Below are 27,267 nucleotides of genomic sequence, written 5' to 3' on the forward strand. Positions count from 1 at the left end.
AAGAGAACGTCCCTGGTCGTCCCTACTGCCTCTGATCTGGCGGACTCACTAAACACAAATGCTTCATTTGTAAATGATGTCCGAGTGTTGGAGTGTGCCCCTGGCTATCCGGCAATTAAAAAATGATGCCGTCTGGTTTGCTTAATATAAGGAATTTGAAATGGCTTATACTTTTGATACATAAGTACATTTTAGCAATTCTATTTACTTTTGATCCTTAAGTATATTTAAAACCAAATACTTTTAGACTTTTACTCAAGTAGTATTTTACTGGGTAACTCACTTTGAGTCATTTTCTATTAAGGTATCTTTACTTTTACTCAAGTATGGCAATTTAGTACTTTTTCCTCCACTGACTGTAATTCATTTAATGCATGTCATAAGATGCCCAGAGCTTCAAGCATTCTTGTCAACATTCTCACTCTCCACACCTACATTTTTGTTTACGCATGTAAACAACTAGCTTGCCTGCTCTATCCTCACTGACTGGTGAAGTAATTGAATGAACTAAATGTAAAAACTGTTTATTCACAGGTTAAAAAAGGAACAGAAAGAAAGGATATAAACCAGTACTTATTTTTTGGTTCGGGAACCAATTCAGAACTTTATTTTGCTAGTTGGAACAGTGGAACAAAACCCCAAAAATATTTTGGTTCCAAACCCTGAGAGAAACAAACAAAAATGTATACTTTTTTAAATAATACTGTATATATTTTATTTTTGAAACAGGACAAATCTGATGGGGCACGTGGCCCTGTGCCCACTATGGGCATGACAGCTGATAGGGGTGAGATGTCAATCCACCTGCTGCTGTATGTTCTACAGTGCATGCACACAGATAAATTGCAGGTAAAAAGGAAAATGTTCGTTACTGTAATCTCCAGGCTCCAGCATATGAACACATAACTATTATCAAGAATGCTGATGTGAACGTGTGTGGGACAACCAGCATCAACGACATTCTCCTGAGTTGGGTCTACTTTTTCTTACTTGCTGCAGGTGCACCTTAGGACGCCGCGCTTTGACGCCCTCACGAGGATGCAAGTGGAAGCAAAACATTCAAGCAGGGTCAAAGCGAAGCAATGAATTCACTTTGAGGGAGAAAACAACAAACCAGGAAGTAGGTAGGAGGTAACGTAATCGGCTGTTGAACGGGGACCACAAACTCAATACAAAAGTTCGACACATTTGATGCATCAGGATTAAAGAAGCTATCACTCCGGTGGCAAAGGACTCCATTTTCCAACAACATGTATAATGATCTGGTAGGTGCTGGAACAATCGTTATTTTCTGATGTGCTTGAAATATTTTGTTTTGTATAGAAAAAAAACATTACAGCGTTATAACCAGTCTCAGTCGAGTCCACACAGTCTATCCTTCTCACTTGAGAATCTAAATGCAACAGGTTGATCGTTTCGTCTCCTGTTTGGGCTTCATATTATGTAATGAAAAGGTTCTGTTTTGCCCTCGCCGCAAATTCTTTCTGACCAAGATGTCGTGGCAATGTCGCTTTTGAGGAAATGGACCAAAGTGTTGAAATTCGTACATTTCTCTACTGGCGCCTGCGCAACAGTTGTTACTTTTGGGTAGTATGTTTGATTTGATAATCACCCTTGAATGTAGCCAAATCTATTTATTAGATAACAACAAAGCTTCTTGAAGCAATAACTTGAACAATATTACAAGAACACTGTAATTAGTTAACACCTCCAAGACAACCTCGGCATGAAGCTTCAACTGTGTAAATTTGAAGGAGATGATAGTCAAATATACAAGGCTAACTCAAATACTACACCTTCCTCTTTGTCGGCTCTATGGGAGAATACTGGAAAACCCCGTATGAATTTACTGTGGAATACTGTGCTGTGCTTCCTCGGGAGAGGATGTAATACAGTCTTGAAGTTTACTGAACAAAAATATAAACATGACATGTAAAGTGTCGGTTTCATGAGATGAAATAAAAGATCCCAGAAATGTTCCATGCACACAAAAAGCTTATTTGTCTTATTTTGTGCAGACATTTGTTTGCATTTCTCCTTTGCCAAGATAATCCATCCACCTGACAGGTGTGGCATATGAAGAAGCTGATTAAACATGATGATCATTACACAGGTGCACCTTGTGCTGGGAATAATAGAAGGCCACTCTAAAATGTGCAGTGTTAGCACACAACACAATGCCACAGATGTCTCATGTTTTGAGAGGGCGTGCAATTGGCATGTTGACTGCAGGAATGTCCACCAGAGCTGTTGCCAGAGAATTGAATGTTCATTTTTCTACCATAAGCCACTTCCAATGTCGTTTTAGAAAATTTGGCAGTACATCCAACTGGCCTCACAACCGCAGACCAACTGTAACCACGCCAGCCCAGGACCTCCACATCAGGGTTCTTCACCTGTGGGATTGTCTTGAGACCAGCCACCTGGACAGCTAATGAAACTGTGGGTTTGCACAACCGAAGAATTTATGCACAAACTGTCAGAAACTGTTTCATCGTCTTGACTGCAGTTGGGCATCCTAACCGACTTCAGTGGGCAAATTCTCACCTTCGATGGCCACTGGCACACTGGAAAAGTGTACTCTTCACAGATGAATCCTGGTTTCATCTGTACCAGGCAGATGGCAGACAGCGTGTATGGCGTCGTGTGGACGAGCAGTTTGTTGATGTCAACGTTGTGAGCAGAGTGTCCCATGGTGGGAGTGGGGTTATGGTATGGGCACGCATAAGCTATGGACAACGAACACAATTGCATTTTATCGATGGCAATTTGAATGCGCAGAGACACAGTGACCAGATCCTGAGGCCCATTGTCGCCATTCAACTGTCGCCATCACCTCATGTTTCAGCATGATAATGCACGGCCCCATGTCGCAAGGATCTGTACACAATTCCTGGAAGCTGAAAATGGCCCAGTTCTTCCATGGACTGCATACTCACCAGACATGTCACCCATTGAGCATGTTTGGGATGCTCTGGATCAACGTGTACGACAGCATGTTCCGTTTCCCGTCAATATCCAGCATCTTCGCACAGCCATTGAAGAGGCGTGGGACAACATTCCACAGGCCACAATCAACAACCCGATCAACTCTATGCGAAGGAGATGTGTCGGGCAGCATGAGGTAAATGGTGGTCACACCAGATACTGACTGGCTTTCTGATCCATGACCCTTTTTTTAAGGAATGTGTGACCAACAGATGCATATCTGTATTCCCAGTCATGTGAAATTGACTGATTTTCTTTATATGAGCTGTAACTCAGTAAAATATTTGAAATTGTTGCATTTATATTCTTGTTCAGTGTACAATTGACTAAATGGATGATTCGTAAAAGAAAAATAGATTTTTGTTTGCTGTATTTTCATTAAATATAATCCATAGAAGGGTCCTTTGGAGGAAAGATTGTTGACATATTTGACATTTGTATCTTAAAGCATAATTGGAAAAATAATAAGTTGAAGAGGTACATTTGTGACATTTTGGCCTTACCCTTTAAGACTACATAGTGTTTAGTCTGTAGGTGCTACAAAGCAAAATTGTGTGTCATATGAAGCTTACCGCTGACTCTGTAATATTAGTAGTATAAAACAAAGCATTTTACAGTAATTTATGAATATTGGAAATATATTCATAGTTAATAAAATATGATTTTGCAAATGTTCTATATATTGTTTAACATAATATACTCCACAGGCATATCAAAGTTCCTGAGTGGTATTTCTGCTACTTTTGGGGTTATGGTCCAATTTGTAAGCGTTACCAACATAGTGAATGTAAAAATGCATTCAAAATGGTAGCTCTCTGCTGGTTATTTGCAGGATGTGCAATGGTACAAGTAAAAGAAGTGCTGTGATTGGTTACATTGCTTACTATGCCAATTTCTCTGTATAAAATGGGCCATAACCTTAAAACTAGCAGAGATCCCACTGGAACTTTGATATGCCCATAGATCATTTTATTATGTTCAACAATATTCACATTTAATTTATGAATATTGAAAAATATAATGTAAGACAATTGTTATTTAAATGAAAATACTACTCCTATTACAGAGCAAGCAGTAAAGATTCAAATGACAACACTTTTTGCTTTGTAGCACCTACAGATTAAACATTTAGATCTGGAATTCATAGCGTTGAAACTGCCACGTCCGTTTGCGATATGACAACAACAAAGATGCTACTTCAAACAACAAACACTTTTTTTCCCCAGTCGGACATCATTGCACCTATAATAAAACATCAGAGTATTTTTTACCATGATGCTGAATGCTCATTCCCTCAAAACAATAACAAATGCCCTTGGGGTGGCCAGTGGCGCTGTTGCGCCTATCTCAGCTTTAGAGAATGTCTGGGTAAGACCAAAATGTCACAAATGTTACAACTTCAATTGATTATTCCTCAATTAAGCTTTAAGATACAAATGTCAAATATGCAGTACCAGTCAAAAGTTTGGACACGCCTACTCATTCAAGTGTTTTTCTTTATTTTGACTATTTTCAACATTGTAGAATGGTAGTGAAGACCTCAAAACTATGAAATAACACATATGGAATCATGTAGTAACCAAAAAAGTGTTAAACAAATTAAAATATATTTAATTTTTTAGATTCTTCAAAGTAGCCACTCTTTGCCTTGATGACAGCTTTGCACACTCTTGGCATTCACTCAACCAGCTTCACCTGGAATGCTTTTCCAAAAGTCTTGAAGGAGTTCCCACATATGCTGAGCGTTTATTAGATGCTTTTCCTTCACTCTGCGCTCCAACTCATCCCAAACCATCTCAATTGGGTTGAGGTTGGGTGATTGTGGAGGCCAGGTCATCTGGTGCAGCACTCCATCACTCTCCTTCTCGGTCAAATAGCCTTACACAGCCTGGAAGGGTGTTGGGTCATTGTCCTGTTGAAAAACAAATGATTGTCCCCCTAAGTGCAAACCAGATGGGATGGCGTATCGCTGCAGAATGCTGTGGTAGCCATGCTGGTTAATGTGCCTTGAATTCTAAATAAATCACCGACAGTGTCACCAGCAAAGCACAATCACACCTCCAGGCTTCACGGTGGTAACCACACATGCGGAGATCATCCGTTCACCTACTCTGCGTCTCACAAAGACAGCGGTTGGAACCAAAAATCTCATATTTGGACTCATCAGACCAAAGACAGATTTCCACCAGTCTAATGTCCATTGCTCGTGTTTCTTGGCCCAAGCTAGTCTCTTCTTATTATTGGTGTCCTTTTAGTAGTGGTTTCTTTGCAGCAATTCGACCATGGAAGCCTGATTCACGCAGTCTCCTCTGAACAGTTTATTTTGAGATGTATGTTACTTGAACTTTTTGAAGCATTTATTTGGGCTGCAATCTGAGGTGTAGTTAACTCTAATGACCTTATCCTCTGCAGCAGAGGTAACTTTGGGTCTTCCTTTCCTGTGGCGGTCCTCATGAGAGCCAGTTTCATCATAGCGCTTGATGGTTGTTACGTTATAGCCTTATTCTAAAATCTACACACAATACTCCATAATGACAAAGTGAAAACAGTTTTTTTTTTATGTTTGCAAATTAATTTAAAATATGTAAATAAGGTATTTCTGTTTTTTTTAAGTATTCAGACCCTTTGCTATGAGACTAGAAATTGAGCTAAGGTGCATCTTGTTTCCATTGATCATCCTTGAGATGTTTCTACAACTTGATTGGATTCCACCTGTGGTCAATTTAATTGAAAAGACACACACCTGTCTATAAGTTTCCACAGTTGACAGTGCATGTCAGAGCAAAAACCAAGCCACGAGGTTGAAGGAATTGTCAGTTGAGCTCCGAGTCTGGATTGTGTCGAGGCACAGATCTGAGGAAGGGTACCAAAACATTTCTGCAGCATTGAAGGTCCCCAAGAACACAGTGGCCTCTAGCATTCAGAATTGGAAGGAGTTTGGAACCACCAAGACTCTTCCTACAGCTGGCCGCCCGGCCAAACTGAGCAATCAGGGAAGAAGGGCCTTGGTCAGGGAGATGGCCAAGAACCCGATGGTCACTCTGACAGAGCTCCAGAGTTCCTCTGTGGAGATGGGAGAACCTTCCAGAAGGACAACTATCTCTGCAGCACTCCACCAATCATGCCTTTATGGTAGAGTGGCCAGACAGAAGCCACTCCTCAGTAAAAGGCACATGACAGCCCACTTGGAGTTTGCCAAAAAGCACCTTAAGGACACAGACCATGAGAAATAAGATTCTCTGATCTGATGAAACCAAGATTGAACTCTTTGGACTCAATGCTGTAATCACTGTCGAAGTACTTTGTTGAAGCAACTGAGTAAAGGGTCTGAATACGTATGTTAATGTGATATTTCAGTTTTTTAATTTTATATATATTTGCTAAAATGTCTAAACCTGTTTTTGCTTTTGGGGTATTGTGTGTAGATTAATTAGGGGGGAACTATTTAATACATTTTAGAATAAGGCTGTAACCTAACAAAATGTGGAAAAAGTCAGGGGTCTAATCTAGGCCGGAGTTTAGGAAGTTGGCAGGTTGGTAGGTACTTTTACTGTGTTAGTTGCCAGGGCTGTATGGTCGTGGAGGGTATATTGTAGACGGACCACTCGATAGGCTCAACATCAATGTCTTACAGTAGTTCCATAAATCCACAACGTCCCAGAGATGTATTTTATAACAAAATAAAACAGAATACTTAGTGATGGTTGGGAAATTGTAGCCGATCAGGTTTTAATGTTATTGACCAACATGTTAGGGAAATGAATTGGCATTTAGAAGTACATTTTAGAGCAATCTATGATAGAGGTTCAATGGAACAGAACATTCTTCAGCCCTGTTCAAGCCTATACTGTCACACAAAGAGTAATTTATTCTTAATTCACAGTAGTTATCCCAGATGAACAACTGCTCGTTCAGGTTCATGTACACATGAGCTACTCTGAAACAGATTGACTATGATTTCATGGCAACCTCTGTCCAGACTGGGATTCATTTAGTGAAGGTTATCTGAGAAAGGAAACGGGACCTAGTTTGCTGTCAAACATCATTATTATCTTTAGCTTGCCCTGGTCCCAGATCTGTTTGTTGCTGTAATTGTCAAACATGTTTGGCATGATAGCACAGACTGTCACTTATTTACTGACCTTTACTGATCCATAATTCATCTCAATAATTTCCTTATTTATGTTAGCGAAGGGATTATCTGTTGGATGTACTTTATCAGAGACAACAGACATACACTATATATTCAAAAGTATGTGGACACCACTTCAAATCAGTGGATTTGGCTATTTCAGCCACACCCGTTGCTGGCAGGTGTATAAAATCGAGCACACGGCCATGCAATCTCAACATACAAACATTGGCAGTAGAATGGCCTTACTAAAGAGCTCAGTGATGTTCAATGTGGCACCGTCATAGGATGCCACCTTTCCAACAATTTCTGCCCTGCTAGAGCTACACCGGTCAATTGTAAGTGCTGGTATTGTGAAGTGGAAACGTCTAGGAGCAACAACGGCTCAGCCGCGAAGTGGTAGGCCACACAAGTTCACAGAATGGAACCGCCGAGTGCTGATGCGTGTGAAAATCGTCTGTCCTCGGTTGCAACACTCACTACCTAGTTCCAATCTGTCTTTGGAAGCAACGTCAGCACAATAACTGTCCATTGGCAGTTTTATGAACTGGTTTTCAATGGCCGAACAACTGCACACAAACCTAAGATCACCATGTGCAATGCCAAGCATCAGCTGGAGTGGTGATCTGCCAAATCTGGGTTTGGCAGATCCCAGGTGAACGCTACTTGCCCGACTGCATAGTGCCCGACTGCATAGTGCCAACCTTAACATTTGGTGGCGGTGGAATAATGGTCTGGTTCCAGTGAAGGTAAATCTTAACGCAACAGCATACAGTGACATTCTAGACGATTCTGTGCTTCCAACTTTTATGGCAGTTTGGGGAAGGCCCTTTCCTGTTTCAGCACGACAATGCCCCTGTGCACAAAGTGAAGTCTATACAGAAATGGTTTGTTGAGATTGGAGTGGAATAACTTGACTGGCCTACACAGAGCCCTGACCTCAACCCCATCGAACACCTTTGGGATAGGATAAAGTAATCCTTCTAACCCCCCCCCCCCCCCCCCTAAAGATTTAGATGCACTATTGTAAAGTGGTTGTTCCACTGGATATCATAAGGTGAATGCACCAATTTGTAAGTCGCTCTGGATAAGAGCGTCTGCTAAATGACTTAAAATGTAAATGGATGAATTGGAACGCCGACTGCGAGCCAGGCCTAATTGCCCAACATCAGTGTCCAACCTTTATAATGCTCTTGTGGTTGAATGGAAGCAAGTCCCTGCACCAATACTCCAACATCTAGTGGAAAGCCTTCCCAGAAGAGTGGAGGCTGTTATAGCAGCAAAGGCGGGACCAACTCCATATTAATGCCCATGATTTTGGAATGAGATGTTCAACGAGCTTCAAAAGGGCTTGCTTCTCAAGTATATTTGAATAAGATTCTGTGTAATACTGTATGTAGCCTACTAGTGTTTCTAACATCAGTGAACTTCCTTTGTTCGTCAGTATGTAATGTTTCGCTCTCAGTGGGACTTGTCATTTGTTAGCAGTCTGCCATTCAGTATTCCTCATGCAGGCAGAGCCCTGTGCCGGGAGAGAGCAGGTTGTGAAGGAGAGAGCGAGGAGACTCACCGAGTGGAAAGAAAGAAAGAAGAGATTCCTGTGTTTGTGAGCCAGAGGGCTCACAGGGTTTGGAAGAAATGTGCAACACACGCACCCCCCCCCCCCCCTTTCTGGCACATGCATATAGTATTGGCATAACATTTCAACATCTTATAGCATCTTTTACACTTCAAGGTGTTAAAGTTCACACATCAAACTGTCTGTGAAATATGAACAAAAATGACATATGCACAATCTACTATGCAACTAAAAAAACATGGGGAGTGATGAACAGTTACAGGGGCCTTTTCTTTCATGTACGCCTCCTGGCAATACAGTTACAGGGGCCTTTCTTTCATGTACGCCTCCTGGCAATACAGTTACAGGGGCCTTTCTTTCATGTACGCCTCCTGGCAATACAGTTACAGGGGCCTTTCTTTCATGTATGCCTCCTGGCAATACAGTTACAGGGGCCTTTCTTTCATGTACGCCTCCTGGCAATACAGTTACAGGGGCCTTTCTTTCATGTACGCCTCCTGGCAATACAGTTACAGGGGCCTTTCTTTCATGTATGCCTCCTGGCAATACAGTTACAGGGGCCTTTCTTTCATGTACGCCTCCTGGCAATACAGTTACAGGGGCCTTTCTTTCATGTACGCCTCCTGGCAATACAGTTACAGGGGCCTTTCTTTCATGTATGCCTCCTGGCAATACAGTTACAGGGGCCTTTCTTTCATGTACGCCTCCTGGCAATACAGTTACAGGGGCCTTTCTTTCATGTACGCCTCTTGGCAATATAGTAGGCCTAGTTGAAAGATACATATGACTCTGACTTGGATCGTTGGGTGTATTCCAAATGGAAGCAAATGGAAAGAAACGGGGAGGGACCTACCTGAATTTATCCAATAGAAACTCTCGTTTTCGTTGCAAAACGTTCTCCGTTTGGAGTAAACGGTTGCCGTTGCAAAACTTTTTGGACCAATGATTACACCTGTTTTTTGTGTGCAGGTCTTACATCGTCATTAAAAGGCAGTTATGACTTGGACATATGACCTAAAGATACAGTACATACAGGTGTAAAACTGCTGCACAGGGTCCCCTGCCTACTGTTGTAAATTGATTTTTGATAAAGCTTTTGTAAGAGAATACAAAATGACTCACACAGATATCACCAGTTTCCGAAAACATGTGCTGAAGCGTATTATCCTCATTGACCTCGCTCTCTCTCTCTTGTGTTCTATTACTTTCTTTCTCTCTCTCATGTTCTATCACTGTCTGTCTCTGTTTTTCTCCAGGAGCAGGGCGAGGTGGTGGAGCAGGACAAGGTGAAGACCCTGCAATCTCAGGTGGATGGGGTGAAGGACATAATGACCCAGAATGTGGACCGGATCCTGGCCCGGGGTGAGAGGCTGGACGACCTGATGGGCAAGTCGGAGGACCTGCAGGCTGGGGTCAGTCCTACAACACTGTTCTTCCCCTCTTGTGTGCTCCTCTACTGTTTTTTTTCCAATTTTATTTCATAGTAAATCCAAATTAGGTATCCATAATTGGATTTAAAGTAGTCTATGGACTTGTGCCCCACAGTTTGGGTTTGTGTAGTGTACTTCAGTTTAAATCTAATTAAATCAAATCAAACTTGCATTTAAAATTCGCAACACACTTTACAGTAAAACAAAATGCATTATACACACACACAGTTTGCAAAGCATTGGTTACTGCAAAACAATGCAAATGGTATGATTTTTGTTAGCATATTTCTAATAGCATCCCATCTCTCCCTCAGGCTCAGAACTTCAAGCACACGTCTCAGAAGGTGGCTCGTTCCTACTGGTGGAAGAACATGAAGCTGTGGGTGGTGATCGTGGTCATCGTCCTCGTCATAATCCTCATCATCGTACTGCTCGCCACTGGCGTCATCCCTACAAGTTCGCCTGCTCCCCCTCTTCCCACACCCACGAAAGCGCAATAACCCTCCATGGCGTAGACACACATTTACAGTACATCACACACACGCACATACAAACTCACATACTTGTTAGCTTGCTTACCACCTGAGCAATTTCTTTCAAGAGAAGCCCAACTTCGAGACCAACTTGGCTCATGATCAATAGCTACTGTTGACTCTACAGTTCAACAATGCGTCATCACTTTGAAATGATGCATGTTGGCTTTTATGAATAACCCTCACTTATTTGCACATTTTCTACCTTTTTCTTAAATACATCACTGTCTCAACTCTTGTACAGCTTCACACCCTCCGTCTAACCAGTCTTTGGCCATTCAAACACCATATGGTTCATTTCAAGAAAAAGCTCTCTCTCTCTGTTCAAGCTCTCTGTTAATGCTAGGCCGCAAATGTTTTTCAGGAAAGACCAAAGTACTAATTAAGCGGTAGATATTGTCATTGTAGCCTATATAATGTTATTTGTGACACATTTCTAAATTCATGCTGGCATTTTATATGGCATTTATGGTTTCTATCCATTTGGTGTTTTGAGGGTATGTAATGTGATCCACACACAGTCAGAGGTAAGGAGTTAAGCCTCCAAGAGGTCAAAGGTCAGGACAGATTTGAATGGGTGAACATGGGAGATATGAAAAGATTTGTGCTGTAGAGATGTGTGTTTGTCATGGTCATTGTTGCTGATATTTATTTTAAATTGTTTGTATAGTTAGTCTTTTCCCACTTTTTCACAGTATTTGAATGGGTTTTAGCTGAACTGGTTACTAGAACGGTTGTCACAGTGTTTTTGTTTTGAAAGATGGGAGAACAGATTTTCTGACTTGCAACGTTACAGTTAAAGGAAGCATCGGAGGCCATAGACGAGACATAGGCTGGTGGGAACTGAGAGAGGGAAAGAGCGAGAATGGTGGGAGACTCTGGAGAAGTGAAAGGTCTTTACACCTCTATCCATGACCTTCTGATACTCCATCATACATAACCTGCTGGAACTCTTGTCAGGACCTATGCTGGTTATCATGTTCCTTGTACCCAGGTCTTGGAAACCCTGGCTAACTCCAGTCAAGCTGCTGTGAGAGAGGGATGATTAGACAGCTAACAACTCCCCTGCTGGTCTAAACTAATGTCTAAAGCTCCTATGACTGCTGTCATGACATGGCTTAGTTACTGCCTTGTTTTAGGAAGACACTATCTTTCAATTGTAATGTACTGTAATTCAGTAATTGCTTACCTATTTCTTCCCCTTTATTTCTATGCCCACTTTAGTCTTAATTCCCCCAAAATGTATTAATTCTGATAATGTAATCTTGACTCCATTAAAACGATAAATTGCAGAGTAGCTTTTGGTACATGTATTCTTTAGCTACTTTTGCCTTTTAACTTATCCCACTGCCCACTCCAATGGTGCAATACCATCTGAGCTTTGGAGAGGTCAAGGGGTTAACTCCCATGCGTGTATATAGTTCATGTTTAGTGTTTTCACCTGTTTAGTACATTTTGTAAACCATCCGAGTAGTGTAACATTGAGGTTCATTTAAGGCTATTTATCATCCCTTCTGAACATCTTTTGTTTTTCATATTAATGTTATTTTTAATCAACAATACCAATGAAGGAGTATGATCTGACATGCTTGGATTATAAACTGTCTACATACTTAGAAAATGCCTGACACTTTTATAATGGGAAATTATTAAAATACAATTTTGCCTTAATTATAAGTATGAGCACATTAATATTTTTTTGTTGTTTTTTATAAGGCTGCCACCATAATGTGCCTTGCTACAGTCCGATCATAAAGGTCAGATATGTGTAGCCGTGGGGCTCCGGGCCAGAGATATATATATATAATGATATTTTAGACCAGTAGGATGTATTGGGAATTCATTAATGTATTGGGAATTTCATTAATTGATAGAGTTCAATCATGTTGTTTCTGATTAGTTATATAATAAATAGTATTACCTTACACAGTGATTTTGTTTTGTACTTTCCTTATTGTCTCATTATATTTGCTTGATCATAATGTCACAAGAGGGAGACACATTACACTAACACAAAGAGGTTGGTATAGTTGCTCAAAGGATCATGGGGAAACCCCTTGGGTTGTTTTTACTGTGTTCTAACTGACTGCCGGGATCTCTCAATAAGCTGGGGGGGGGGGGTCTTGATTAAGTGTTTACTTTGTGAAGGTGTTATCTTGAATCAACAGAAAAGAACAGTTGAGCCATTACCAGAACAGTCAAGGTTCCCAGAGTTTTAATCTAATATTTAATATCTTTGGAACCATTAACAGTATTTACTTGGACTGTATATTAGGTTTTACAGTGGGCATAAACAGTGTTTACATCTTGCAATTTTTACTCGCCATGCAAAGACCTCAATGACATCTCTAAATCTCCATCCATGTGTGATATCTCACAGCACAGATCTCACAGATGGGAAGGGGGTCCAGGTTGTTTGGATCTGATCTCCTTAGGCTGCGTTAACACAGGCAACCCGATTCTGATATTTTTTCCACTAATTGGAAGGGATACTGGATCGATAGAGGTAGATATGTATAGGGCAGTGGAGGCTGCTGAGGGGAGGATGGCTCATAATAATGGCTGGAACAGCGCAAATGGAATGGCATCAAAATATATGGAAACCGTGTGTTTGATGGATTTGATACTATTCCACTGATTCTGCTCCAGCCATTACCACCAGCCCGCCCTCCCCAATGAAGGTGCCACCAACCTCCTGTGGCATAGGGGTTAAGGTATATAAGCTATATGTATATGGGTAAGGTGACTAGGAATCAGGATATATGGTAAACAGTAAATAGAGTAGAGTAGTTCTGGTTTATCCCAAAGAATGAATGTGATTGTTTTTAACAAAACATAAAAAAATGCTAATCTTATATTACCAAGGTACTTCTCACATGACATTTTACATTTACATTTGCAATCCTTATGACCAATCATGTGTTCCTGAAACAACAGATTCCAATGTAAGAAACTAAAAGAGCCCATTTATACTGGACAGGAAATGGTGTCTAGGCATTCTGTCCAGATTCTGATTGGAAGTCATGTGGATGTGAGTCCTCATTCCTCCATATTACATAATGATAAGGAGGGAGGGCCGAGTGGACTGAATATGTTCTTTGTGTTGGTGTGGAACAGACCCAGACGTGACCCATTGTTAACCAGGCCTGAGAGAGTCTGGTTAGTACCACACGACCTGACACAGCCTCACATGGTGGCTGTCATCTGCCCCCATACAGAAACGGATTGGCCATAGGGCAGTTTGGGTAAATGCCGGATGGGCCTGTCCATCTTTAATCCAGTGGACCGTTCTAAATTGGGGGTTTTGTGCAGAATGATCATTATTTGCCTAATATAGGGGCCTCAAGGGAAAAAAATTGGCAATGTGTTAGCTGATTTGTGGTCCCAGTCCATCCCTGCCCCCATACACAATTAAGGGCCCCAACACTGGGCACAGCTCTAGTATGCTCTGATAAGCCAAGGCAGGCAACCAGGGTTATAGCTTACCCCTTACTCATGTTTATCATTAAGTCAATGTTGACAGATGATGGCGATAAAGAGAAAATCCTGCCTTCCCAGGTAACCCATTTATGATTTCTTTATTACAGTTAAAGGATAGTTAATGAAAATGTATGAAAACATAACGTTAGTGTTGGTTGGTTTAATGTCATATTGGTAAGATGGAGGACAACAGATATTCCTGCATGACCTTAATTACAAACATACTAAGCATACAGGTACACAGTGCACTCAGACAAAAAGTGTGGTTTCCGTTCACATGCATGTTTCTGTTCTGGTTTCATGTCACAAAACCTTGATGGAAATAGTTGTAATGATGAAATAATGTAAGAATGTGCATTCAGCTCAGTGATCAAATTACTCAGACTGCATTTTCCTACTGAGAACTTGTGAATTCCCTACCAAATGGGATATACATTTTTAAGTTTGTTTAACTGTGAGAAAAGTTTACTTCCTCTCACATGTATTATTTCACTTTCAATTTCCTGATTTATTTTTGTAAGTGGGGTTTGTGCTCTCTCACCCCACTGCTTCCTTCCTTTTCTAGATGTACTGCATGAAAGTTTCCTATTATGACTGTGCTATGTCAGTTGTCATAAGTGGAATGTAGGTTTACATCAACTGTAACTCTTATGGTGAGCGTTATTTATTATGTATTATAACTGTATTAATGCAGAGTAAGGCTGTGAGTTAAACTAGAATTGAAATACAGTATTAACAGAACAGGGTGTACACTAGAAGCACAAGGAATTTGGGATGGAAGTTGGTAGCCCATAACAAAAAAATTTCAGAGCCACACTACTGACCGTTGCTGACAGTGAACACAGACAAGGACCCATTGTTTGAGTTTTGGAGCCTGTTGAATGTGGGACAAATTGTCATAAAATGCAGTTTTTGTTTGCAATCCCCTCTACTAATGTGTTTGATGCTTGCTCAAAAGGCAAATCGTGGTCATATAGCCCACTCATTAGACTAGCTACTGTCATAGTAGCAGTGGTGGAAAAATTACTCAAAAGTCATACATAGTAAAAGTAAAGATACCTTAATAGAAAATAACTCAAGTAAAAGTGAAAGTCATCCGGTAAAATACTACTTGAGTAAAAGTCTAAAAGTATTTGGTTTTAAGTATAATTAAGGATCAAAAGTAAATGGAATTGCTAAAATGTACTTAAGTATCAAAAATAAAAGTATTAATAATTCCTAATTCCTTATATTATGCAAACCTGACAGCACAATTTATTTGTTATTTTTTATTATTTACGGAGAGCCAGGGGCACACTACAACACTCTGATATATATAATGTAGGCTCTCTTACTCTGTATTAATTCCACTCGTCAAAAGCCTGTAAAATCTGTAGATTTTCAAATGGTAGGAAAGGGGTACGGTTTTGCCTTTTCACTTATGTAGTATGATCACGCATCTAATATTACGAACCAACATTTAAATTCAGTGACATTACAGCCGCGACGTCACAGGGTCTGTTCTGCTGACTTCCAGAAAAGGGGTGGGTGTTACCCGACCCGACCAGCAGATTTCAGTGAAAGTGGGAGAGTAGATAAGGGAAAATAAAGAATATCGACTAAAAGAAAGATTGCAACGAACTGTAGCCAACTGCAAATGAGATAAGGTTAAAATAAAAGTTTGTGATATCGGAAAATCATCTTGGATAAAGACAACATTTGTTCGAACACAAAAGTTTATGCCAAGACGCAATGCATTGTATTCAGTGACAGTTTACGACGGGAATAGATAGTAACGTGAAAGCAATGGTAAGTTTCTATGATTTTTTGTTTACAAATAAATGATTAAGAAATACTATATTTATATATGTTTATGTATTCATAATTTTGTTTATTAACCTCAATATTGCACAGACCTGTAAGAAGCGTGCCTTTATCACTTTATGTGGATAGCCTACATTAGGCTACAGCCTGGCTTCGAATTGCGTTAGACCGTTTTCCTACATTGAACTTGACTGTTATGTAGCCTACATCGTGTGATACAGTTCATTTGATTTTGAAATATTCCCTTTTATAGTTTTTTATTTTATTTGGATTTGATTTATGAGAGATCATACACAATTCAAACAAATTCATGCAAATAGATTATTTCATACAGACAGGGTTGGGTAGGTTACTTTCTAAATGTAATCCGTTATAGTTACTAGTTACCTGTCCAAAATTGTAATCAGTAACTTAACTTGTTGAAGTTTACATAGCTAGCCATATATGGATGTTAAATTTTACTTTATGGGTTGGTTATTTAGGCTTCTTCTAACCCATCGCCTTCTACTTCATATAATAAAACAATTAAGTTATAAGTTATATCTTTACATTAATAAAAACCAAAGTCTATCAGAATTCCAGTCATTCCAATAAATGTTATACCTACTCTGTTGTTTATGATTTTGTTGTCATGGCGCACTGATTGGGCTCATTGATTTGAGTTGAAAAATAAATGTTGCGCTCATGGCATGCTTTGAGCCATATTGAAAAGTGCTATTTACATGTGAAAAATGTATGCCATATTCTACATTTGCTATAGGCCTATTGTTTACCTTTATGTTGGTGACACTTTAATATCTTGATAATATGCAGATGATACAGATGAAACAATAACAAAACCGTCACCCCACCTTTGTTTTGGTAAAAAGCTGAGGGATGGGCCTAGGGAAATGTAACCACTCTCAGATTAATAGACAGAGCTGTAGATGCAATGACTGACCATCCATGATATCAAAAAATGTGTTTTAACCATGTTATGAGGCTATACGGTGTTTGTTTACATTTACAATGTTTACAAACATTGGAGAAAAACAAGCTTATATTTTTGTTTCTCATGGAGTGTGACAGTTGAACTAAGCTCATGAGGCATTTATAAGTTACATTCTTCAAGAATCAATGGATATATGCTACCGGTCAAAAGTTTTAGAACACCTACTCATTCAAGGGTTTTTCTTTATTTGTACTATTTTATCTAAACATTATTAAAGTGCCATTATTTAAAGTGGCATTGTTTAAAGTGACTAGTGATCCATTTATTAAAGTGTCCAGTGATTGGGTCTCAATGTAGGCAGCAGCCTCTCTGAGTTAGTGATTGCTATTTAGCAGTCTGATGGCCCTGAGATAGAAGCTGTTTTTCAATCTCTCGGGTCCCAGCTTTGATGCACCTGTACTGACCTCGCCTTCTGGATGATAGCGGTGTGAACAGGCAGTAGCTCAGGTGGTTATTGTCCTTGATGATCTTTTTGGCCTTCCTGTGACATCTGGTGCTGTAGGTGTCATGGAGGGCAGGTAGTTTGCCCCAGGTGATGCGTTGTGCAGACCGCACCACCCTCTGGAGAGCCTTGCGGTTGAGTGCGGTGCTGTTGCTGTACCAGGCTGTGGTACAGCCCGACAGGATGCTCTCGATTGTGCATCTGTAAAAGTTTGTCAGGGTTTTGGGTGACAGGCCAAATTTCTTCAGCCTCCTGAGATTGAAGAGGCGCTGTTGCGCCTTCTTCGCCACGCTGTCTGTGTGGGTGGACCATTTCAGTTTGTCTGTGATGTGTACGCCCAGGAACTTAAACCTTTCTACCTTCTCCACTGCTGTCCCTTCGATGTGGATAGGGGGATGCTCCCTCTGCTGTTTCCTGAAGTCCACGATCATCTCCTTTGTTTTGTTGACGTTGAGTGAGAGGTTGTTTTCCTGACACCACACTCCAACTGCCCTCACTTCCTCCCTGTAGGCTGTCTCGTCATTGTTGGTGATCAAGCCCACTACTGTTGTGTCGTCTGCAAACTTGATGATTGAGGTAGAGGAGTGCATGGCCACGCAGTCATGGGTGAACAGGGAGTACAGGAGGGGCCCCAGTGTTAAGGGTCAGCAAAGTAGAGATGTTGTTCCCTACCTTCACCACATGGGGGCGGACCATCAGAAAGTCCAGGACCCAGTTGCACAGGGCGGGGTTGAGATCCAGGGCCTCCAGCTTGATGATGAGCTTGGAGGGTACTATGGTGTTGAATGCTGAGTTCTAGTCAATGAACAGCATTCTTACATAGGAATTATTTTTGTCCAGATGGGATAGGGCAGTATGCAGTGTGATGGCGATTGCGTCATCTGTGGACCTGTTGGGGCGGTATGCAAACTGAAGTGGGTCTAGAGTGGCCGGTTAGGTGGTGGTGATATGATCCTTGATTAGCCTCTCAAAGCACTTCATGATGACAGAAATGAGTGCTATTGGGGCGGTAGTCATTTAGTTCAGTTATATTTGCCTTCTTGGGTACAGGAACAATGGTAGCCATCTTGAAGCATGTGGGGACAACAGACTGGGATAGGAAGTGATTGAATATGTCCGTAAACACACCAGCCAGCTGGTCTGCGCATGCTCTGAGGACGCGGCTATGGATGCCGTCTGGGCCAGTAGCCTTGCGAAGGTTAACAAGTTTAAATGTTTTACTCACTTCAGCCACGGAGAAGGGGGGGGGGGGCGCAGTCTTTGTTAGCGAGCCGCGACAGTGGCACTGTATTATCCTCAAAGCGGACAAGGAAGGTGTTTAGTTTGTCTGGAAGTGTGACGTCGGTGTCCATGACGTGGCTGTTTTTGTTTTTGTAGTCCGGGATTTCCTGTAGACCCTGCCACATACGTCTCGTGTCTGAGCCGTTGAAATCTGACTCCACCTTGTCCCTGTACTGGAATTTTGCTTGTTTGATTGCCTTGCGGAGGGAATAACTACACTGTTAATATTCAGCCATATTTCCAGACCTATTTCCATGGTTAAATGCGGTGGATCACGCTTTCAGTTTTGCGCGAATGGCGCCATCCATCCACGGTTTCTGGTTAGGGTAGGTTTTAATTGTCCCAGTGGGTACAACATCTCCAATGCACTTCTGTATAAACGCACTCACAGAGGCAAGTGTATAGGTCAATGTTGTTCTCTGAGGCTGATCAGAACACATTCCAGTCCGCATGATCAAAACAATCTTGAAGCGTTGCTTCCAATTGGTCAGACCAGCGTTGGATGGTTCTCGTCACTGGTACATCCTGGTTGAGTTTCTGCCTATAAGACGGAACGAGCAAGATGGTGTCATGGTCGGATTTGCCGAAGGGAGGGCGGGGGAGGGCTTTGTATGCATCGCGGAAGTTAGAGTAGCAGTGGTCAAGAGTATTAGCCCTGAGTGTCGTGCAATCAGTATGCTGATAGAATTTAGGTAGCCTTGTTCTCAAATTTGTTTTGTTAAAATCCCCAGCAACAATAAATGCAGCCTCCGGATATATAGTTTCCAGTTTACATAGAGTCCAGTGAAGTTCCTTGAGGGCCGTCTTGGTGTCTGCTTGAGGGGAATTGTACACAGCTGTGACAATAACTGACGAGAATTCTCTTGGTAGGTAAAATGGCCGGCATTTGATTGTAAGGAATTCTAGGTTGGATGAGCAGAAGGACTTGAGTTCCTGTATGTTGTTATGATTACACCATGAGCCCTTAATCATAAAGCATACACCCTCGCCCTTCCTCTTCCCAGAGAGGTGTTTATCTCTGTCGGCACGATGCATGGAGAAGCCGGGTGGCTGAACCGATCCCGAGAGAGCCATGTTTCTGTGAAACAGAGAATGTTACAATCTCTGATGTCTCTCTGGAAGGCAACCCTTGCTCGAATTTCGTCTACCTTGTTGTCAAGAGACTGGACATTGGCGAGTAGTATACTCGGGAGCGGGGAGCGATGTGCACGTCTATGGAGCCTGACCAGGAGGCCGCTCCGTCTGCCCCTTCTGCGGCGCCATTGTTTTGGGTCGGCTACTGAGATTAGATCTATTGTCCTGGGTGGTGGTCCAAACAGAGGATCCGCTTCGGGAAAGTCGTATTCCTAGTCGTAATGTTGGTAAGTTGATGTTGCTCTTATATCCATTAGTTCTTCCCGGCTGTATGTAATAAGACTTAAGATTTCCTATTTCCTGGAAGGGGCAGCAGTTCCTGTGTGAAGACTTTGTCGCCAGTTGATTTTTAAACAGACTATTGTTCAGCTATTAAAACTTAACTGGTGGTGCGAACTAAATCAGTGCCATGCATATCCTCAAACTTTATGTCTCAATCCAATTTAACTACAGCAATCCAGATGTAGTCTTATTCACCATATGACAGCTGTAATAGTGAATATAAATGGGAAAGAAATGCATATTTTACTAAAGCTTGTATAACTCATGATGCATTGACCGGTAACTTATAACAGCTAGTCCTAACTTGTCACTACGAGGGCACTGAACTAGTGTTCTAACCTCGTCATATCCCACTATGTTTGTGTGTATGAAAGGGTGTCGAAGAAGTAATGACAGTGAAATGTGAAATCATCAGAGTTGCTGAGATTGCACTTGTTTTGTTCAGTCTCTTGGTTTCCTGCATGAAACAGAGAATCTCACTGCAGAGAAGTACTTATCACAGTGGGATGCTGTTCCTTCTCTTGCTAGAACAAAAGTGGTACCAAAGACAGTACAGTATGAAGATAGGCAGTAAATACTTCTCCAATATAGATATAAATCCGCAATGCACACAAACCTAAATACTTCCTCAAAGCTAGCTAACCTCTCTAGCTAGTATTGACATTATATTTAAATCACAATGGATATGCTAATGTTAGCTAGCTAAACATTTGGCTATGAGCTGGCACTGACAGTTTGGGATTATGGAGAGGGAATTGAATTGTTTCTTTGTTAACTTGCTAGGTCGTTATCTAGCTATAGCCATCTGGAAAGTTTAAAAAATGGCTTTTTACAAAATAGCAATATTAGCTAGCTAGCTAACATTGGAATCTAGACCATAAACTAAGCAACACACACAGACATACATTGCCAAGCAATGCTACTGCCACCGTCTGGTTTGAGTATTTTAACAAGGCTGAGTGGCTAACAATGTCAAGGTCTTTGCTGTGTGAACACAAAATAGATTGACTGCCTACATTCTGTTCAGAAGTGCTAAGTACTGTCGGCGGGAAAACGTTTGACAATCCTACCGGTGTGTCTGAGCTTTAGTGTTAGAGCACTCAGCATCCTTGACTCCTGAATCACTCACTTCCCTGTCCGGCTCAGAGGGCAAAAGGTCACGGACAGTCCCATCAGGATATAAATCAAGCTCTGCACAACCTATTATTAAATATCCTGTTTACATTTTTAGTAACTTGAGATTTGCGTCTTCTGTTGATATCAATACATGATCTAAGTGTGCACATCTCAGTTAGGATTCTGCCCTTATAGTTTATAGTAGATTTTGGTGGCCTCCAAGAGTGTCATTGTCAAAGTGGGTTGTTCAACCTTCATTGCCCCAGGCTAAAGTGGTTCATTTGTTTGGAGAGCTGTAGGGTGCCGCTATGTTCCTCCAGACAGACTCCGAGGTTACAGAAAACAGAGTAATCCAGATGTCCAGGAAAACCTGCCCCACTTCAGTTGTTGGCTGTTATATTCCTGTTCTGTCTTGTTGGCTCTATGGAAACGTAATTTCTCAGCCAATATGACTAATGATTAATGTTACTGTGTGAACAATGCACTATTGTTAACCATTGCATAGGTTACACAACATAAGAAATACAAAATATTACCTTTAACATGGTGACACAAAGATAGGGACAAATCTATAAAGAAAAATGTGTGAGCTACAGTTGTAATTATCTTAATTTGATCACCCTGTTGCAGGATAACCTTCCTGCAACACAGGAAATTTAAAACATTTAGTGTATTTGAGGTTTAAAAGGGCTTCTAAAGTTGATCATTTCCACTTTGAAATTCCTTTTACGAGAAATGCATCAAGCTCTGCAAAAATGTCCATGAATTATAATCCACATAATTATTCACATTTACTGTTGCTGCAGGATTATTTTCCTGCTGTAGGAAACTAGCTCAAGTGAAGATCCTACATCTGTACACACACTATGGTGCTTATGATGATTGTTCAATCATTGTGTCAATCAATTTGTTCAAACCAACCCCTATTCAAATAAACCATTAATGAATATACACCAAATCGGAAGTGGTTCCATGATTTATCTTCCATTAACCCCAAACTGTTTGTTGTGTGTTCAGGAGAATGGGAAGAACCGCCTGCAGCAGGCCCAGAAGGAGGTGGAAGAGGTGAAGGTGATCATGCTAGATAATCTCAACAAGGCTGACGAGAGGTCAGGCAAGCTGGGAGAACTGGAGAACAGGGCCGATGAACTTCTGGAGAAGGTGATTGAAGTTTATGGGTGTGTCCCAAATGGAGCCCTATTCTCAGAGAGCTCTGGTCAAAAATGGTGCACTATATCGGGAATAAGGTGCCATTTGGGATGTACCCTAGATGTAATAATAGATGTCTTTAATGAAACCAAATCATGACTTAAAACAAAGCATTCGTAATATGAAGACACTGACTTTGAAGGTCTTACTTTGATGATTCCAATGCTATCATACACAAATAGCACAATTGGGTTCTCCTTTGGAATTCTCCAGCTTTGGTGTCTCATGAAAGTGTTTTCCAATGTTCCATGGTTCAAAACAAGTCCAGGGAATAGGCAGGAAATGTCATATTGGTGTTTGTAAATACACTTTAGGTGGAATTGGAGGGGGGAAATAATGCACAATTTACATCCTGGTTGTGGTTTAAGGTGTTATTTTTAGAAAGGTATTTCCTATTGTTGTAAGATGAATTAAACCCACTAGTCTCCCTCGGTATAGAGAGAGGGGTGTCCAGGATGTGCCACAGGGTGCATGTCCGTCCTGGTCCATCCTGGGGTCAACCAACCAGGTCACAGCTTTCCCACATTTCTCCCCAGCCAGGCTGTTACATCACAACAGCCACATAGTTCTCTGAGGCCTCGCTAGGTGGCTGACTGGGGTTGCATCCCAAATGGCACCTTATTCCCTATTTAGTGCACCACTTTTGACTAGAGCCCACATGGGACACAGCCATAGTTCTCTGAGGACTGGCTAGCTGACTAGGTTACTGGGAAAAATAAAACAGAAGTGTCAAGAAAAACAAAAACACCAGTCTCGATTCATTGGAAGATCATTGGGAAAGTAGTGTGCACTGTAACTAAAGGCCTCAGAGAACTGAAAGGCCTGTCTAGCAAATTGTCAGAAAATAGCAAGTTTCATCACAGAATGGTTCTTTCTGGATTTTAAAATATGTACAATGCACCATAACCTCAATTGCACGGATAAAGCAGATACACTCTCCATATTCTGACAGATATAGATTCATAGAGTCTTGGTATTAACATCCTACTATCTTGATATTAACATCTTATAATTATGTGTTTTCAGAGTAAGGCTTTCTCAAAGTCTGCTGGAAAAGTTAAACAACAGAAGTGGTGGGAACACATGAAAATGAAAGTGTTGCTGACCGGCATAGGGGTTGTCGTGGCAGCCATCATCATTGGGATTGTTGTATGGTCAGCGTCTGGATCTGACGACCACAGCTCAAACAACAGCCCCACTGCTGTGGAGCAGCCCACCTCGGGGCCTTAGGACCATAGACTGTCTGTCAGAGCAAAGGACATGGAGGAAATTAAGATGGAAGATGGAGATGGAAACAGGGGCAAGCGAGGCCTCCCCGGAAATAAGGAGTCAATCAGACAAGAATAGTGGATGTAGATGAATATATAGGTTTATTAACCTGGTCCCAGATCTGGGACCAAACATTTGGCATGACATTGAGCAACAAGGAGTTGGTATGATGATAGCACAAACATGCTTTCCACCTGAGCTCAATATAGGTTTTGTGGGTTGACTTTTCTTAACTTTTTAATCTGTGATATTGTTTATTTTTAGAGGCATTTTAGGCTCTGTGCTCAGTGTGTAGATCATTGAATGAAATGGTACCATCACCAGCTCAACCCAATTCAGTATCATCTTCAACTGGCCATAGTTGGTCAGGCTCACTAGTTTCACATTCATACTCAGAATTGTGGTATTTTTTTTTAACCTTTATTTAATTAGGCAAGTCAGTCAATAACAAATTCTTATTTTCAATGACAGCCTAGGAACAGTGGGTTAACTGCCTTGTTCAGGGGCAGAACAACAGATTTGTACCTTGTCAGCTCAGGGATTTGAACTTGCAACGTTGCAGTTACTAGCCCAATGCTCTAACCACTAGGCTACCCAGCCTTACCATAGGATTTGGTATATGTAAATGTTTGGTCAATTCAAATAAAAAATATTGTGCCTTTGGTATGTTAAAAAGCAAAAATCACCATTGGATGAATTGTGAATCCGTTATTTCAGTATTCCATGTAAGCTGTAAAAGAGACATCACAAAATTATAATTGTCATGACATTTTATGAGGAAGTCATTTCATGTCATTCTTCCTTTTTTTCTGGTCAAAAGAAACATAAGAAAAGGAACTTACTTTTTATTTGTATACGAAATACTTATGTTTGAGGACAGTTTGTTTCTGTGGGCAATGCAGTGTGAATATTTATGTTACATGTGTCATTCATTAGCGTACAGGTAAGCAATGTGTACAGTATCAAAAACCGCTGCAGAGAAATTGCATCATATCTTCACTTATCTTCTTAACATATGAGTTTGTCATTTTGGTGTCCTCTCTATTTGTAACCTCATCCCCATGCTCAATTGTTAACCGGCTGGTGTATGAGACTACCCTATTTGTTACTGACTTTCCTTTCCCAATTGTTGTTTACCCTTGAGCTATTACCATCTCAAATACATGTAAAACTCTAGTGCACAATTTGTAAAATAAAAAATAAATTGATAAGTTATATCTGTGGAGCATTTCGATTGAGTGTGTACAAAGTATTCAGACCTCTTGAATTTTTCCACATTTTGTTATGTTACAGCCTTATTATATACTGCTCAAAAAAATAAAGGGAACACTTAAACAACATATCCTAGATCTGAATGAAATAAATAATCTTATTAAATACTTTTTTCTTTACATAGTTGAATGTGCTGACAACAAAATCACACAAAAATAATCAATGGAAATCCAATTTATCAACCCATGGAGGTCTGGATTTGGAGTCACACTCAAAATTAAAGTGGAAAACCACACTACAGGCTGATCCAAATTTGATGTAATGTCCTTAAAACAAGTCAAAATGAGGCTCAGTAGTGTGTGTGGCCTCCACGTGCCTGTATGACCTCCATACAACACCTGGGCATGCTCCTGACGAGGTGGCAGATGGTCTCCTGAGGGATCTCCTCCCAGACCTGGACTAAAGCATCCGCCAACTCCTGGACAGTCTGTGGTGCAACGTGGTGTTGGTGGATGGAGCGAGACATGATGTCCCAGATGTGCTCAATTGGATTCAGGTCTGGGGAACGGGCGGGCCAGTCCATAGCATCAATGCCTTCCTCTTGCAGGAACTGCTGACACACTCCAGCCACATGAGGTCTAGCATTGTCTTGCATTAGGAGGAACCCAGGGCCAACCGCACCAGCATATGGTCTCACAAGGGGTCTGAGGATCTCATCTCGGTACCTAATGGCAGTCAGGCTACCTCTGGCGAGCACATGGAGGGCTGTGCGGCCCCCCAAAGAAATGCCACCCCACACCATGACTGACCCACCGCCAAACCGGTCATGCTGGAGGATGTTGCAGGCAGCAGAACGTTCTCCACGGCATCTCCAGACTCTGTCACGTCTGTCACGTGCTCAGTGTGAACCTGCTTTCATCTGTGAAGAGCACAGGGCGCCAGTGGCGAATTTGCCAATCTTGGTGTTCTCTGGCAAATGCCAAACGTCCTGCACGGTGTTGGGCTGTAAGCACAACCCCCACCTGTGGACGTCGGGCCCTCATACCACCCTCATGGAGTCTGTTTCTGACCGTTTGAGCAGACACATGCACATTTGTGGCCTGCTGGAGGTCATTTTGCAGGGCTCTGGCAGTGCTTCTCCTGCTCCTCCTTGCACAAAGGCGGAGGTAGCGGTCCTGCTGCTGGGTTGTTGCCCTCCTACGGCCTCCTCCACGTCTCCTGATGTACTGGCCTGTCTCCTGGTAGCGCCTCCATGCTCTGGACACTACGCTGACAGACACAGCAAACCTTGCCACAGCTCGCATTGATGTGCCATCCTGGATGAGCTGCACTACCTGAGCCACTTGTGTGGGCTGTAGACTCAGTCTCATGCTACCACTAGAGTGAAAGCATCGCCAGCATTCAAAAGTGACCAAAACATCAGCCAGGAAGCATAGGAACTGAGAAGTGGTCTGTGGTCCCCACCTGCAGAACCACTCCTTTATTGGGGGTGTCTTGCTAATTGCCTATAATTTCCACCTGTTGTCTATTCCATTTGCACAACAGCATGTGAAATGTATTGTCAATCAGTGTTGCTTCCTAAGTGGACAGTTTGATTTCACAGAAGTGTGATTGACTTAGAGTTACATTGTGTTGTTTAAGTGTTCCCTTTATTTTGTTGAGCAGTGTATAATGTATTAAATTGTATTTTCCCTCTTCAATCTGAACACAATACCCCATAATGACAAAGCAAAACAGGCTTAGACATTTTTTGCAAATGTATTAAAAATAAAAAACTGAAATATTAAATTTACATAAGTATTCAGACCCTTTACTCAGTAGTTTGTTGAAGCACCTTTGGCAGCGATTACAGCCTCGAGTCTTCTTGGGTATGACGCTACAAGCTTGGCACACCTGTATTTGGGGAGTTTCTCCCATTCTTCTCTGTAAATCCTCTCAAGCTCTGTCAGGTTGGATGGGGAGCTTCGCTGCACAGCTATTTTCAGTTCTCTCCAGAAATGTTTGATTGGGTTCAAGTCTGGGCTCTCGTTGGGCCACTCAAGGACATTCAGAGACTTGTCCCGAAGCCAGTCCTGTGTTGTCTTGGCTGTGTGCTTAGGGACGCTGTCCTGTTGGAAGTTGAATCTTTGCCCCAGTCTGAAGTCCTGAGCAAACTGGAGCAGGTTTTCATCAACGATCTCTCTGTACTTTGATCCGTTCATCTCCAAGTCCCTGCCGCTGAAAAACATCCCTACAGCCTGATGCTGCCGCCACCATGCTTCACCGTAGGGATGGTGCCAGGTTTCCTCCAGATGTGACGCTTGGCATTCAGACCAAAGAGTTCAATCTTTGTTTCATCAGACCAGAAAATCGTGTTTCTCATGGTCTGAGAGTCCTTTATTTGCCT

At 41.6% G+C, this 27,267-nt stretch overlaps 2 protein-coding genes across 3 annotated transcripts; both read left to right on the plus strand.

Moving 5' to 3' along the window:
* The first annotated feature begins 1,045 nt into the window (after positions 1-1,045).
* Positions 1,046-12,595, plus strand: LOC115164281 (vesicle-associated membrane protein 8). Of its 2 annotated transcripts, none has more exons than XM_029716594.1 (3): positions 1,046-1,265; positions 9,962-10,111; positions 10,444-12,595. In XM_029716594.1, exons 1-3 carry the CDS (start codon positions 1,251-1,253, stop codon positions 10,627-10,629), a joined length of 351 nt encoding a protein of 116 aa, XP_029572454.1. In that variant the 5' UTR covers positions 1,046-1,250; the 3' UTR covers positions 10,630-12,595. The 2 variants fall into 2 exon arrangements, with proteins under 2 accessions (XP_029572454.1, XP_029572453.1); XM_029716593.1 differs by having other exon boundaries at positions 1,076-1,265; positions 9,956-10,111.
* Positions 12,596-15,598: 3,003 nt separating this feature from the next.
* LOC115164282 (vesicle-associated membrane protein 5) lies at positions 15,599-24,884 on the plus strand. Its single transcript, XM_029716595.1, has 3 exons — positions 15,599-15,930; positions 22,209-22,352; positions 23,427-24,884. The coding sequence occupies exons 1-3, from the start codon at positions 15,928-15,930 to the stop codon at positions 23,628-23,630; spliced, it is 351 nt and encodes a 116-aa protein (XP_029572455.1). The 5' UTR covers positions 15,599-15,927; the 3' UTR covers positions 23,631-24,884.
* Positions 24,885-27,267: the final 2,383 nt, after the last annotated feature.

The sequence above is a fragment of the Salmo trutta genome, chromosome 27, assembly GCF_901001165.1.
Source record: "Salmo trutta chromosome 27, fSalTru1.1, whole genome shotgun sequence".
NCBI lineage: Eukaryota > Metazoa > Chordata > Actinopteri > Salmoniformes > Salmonidae > Salmo > Salmo trutta.

Coding starts and splice junctions, on each gene's coding strand:
- LOC115164281 (XM_029716593.1), top strand. Junction 10,112..10,443: donor CGGAGGACCTGCAGGCTGGG/GTCAGTCCTACA, acceptor TCTCTCCCTCAG/GCTCAGAACTTCAAGCACAC.
- LOC115164282 (XM_029716595.1), top strand. Junction 22,353..23,426: donor CCGATGAACTTCTGGAGAAG/GTGATTGAAGTT, acceptor ATGTGTTTTCAG/AGTAAGGCTTTCTCAAAGTC.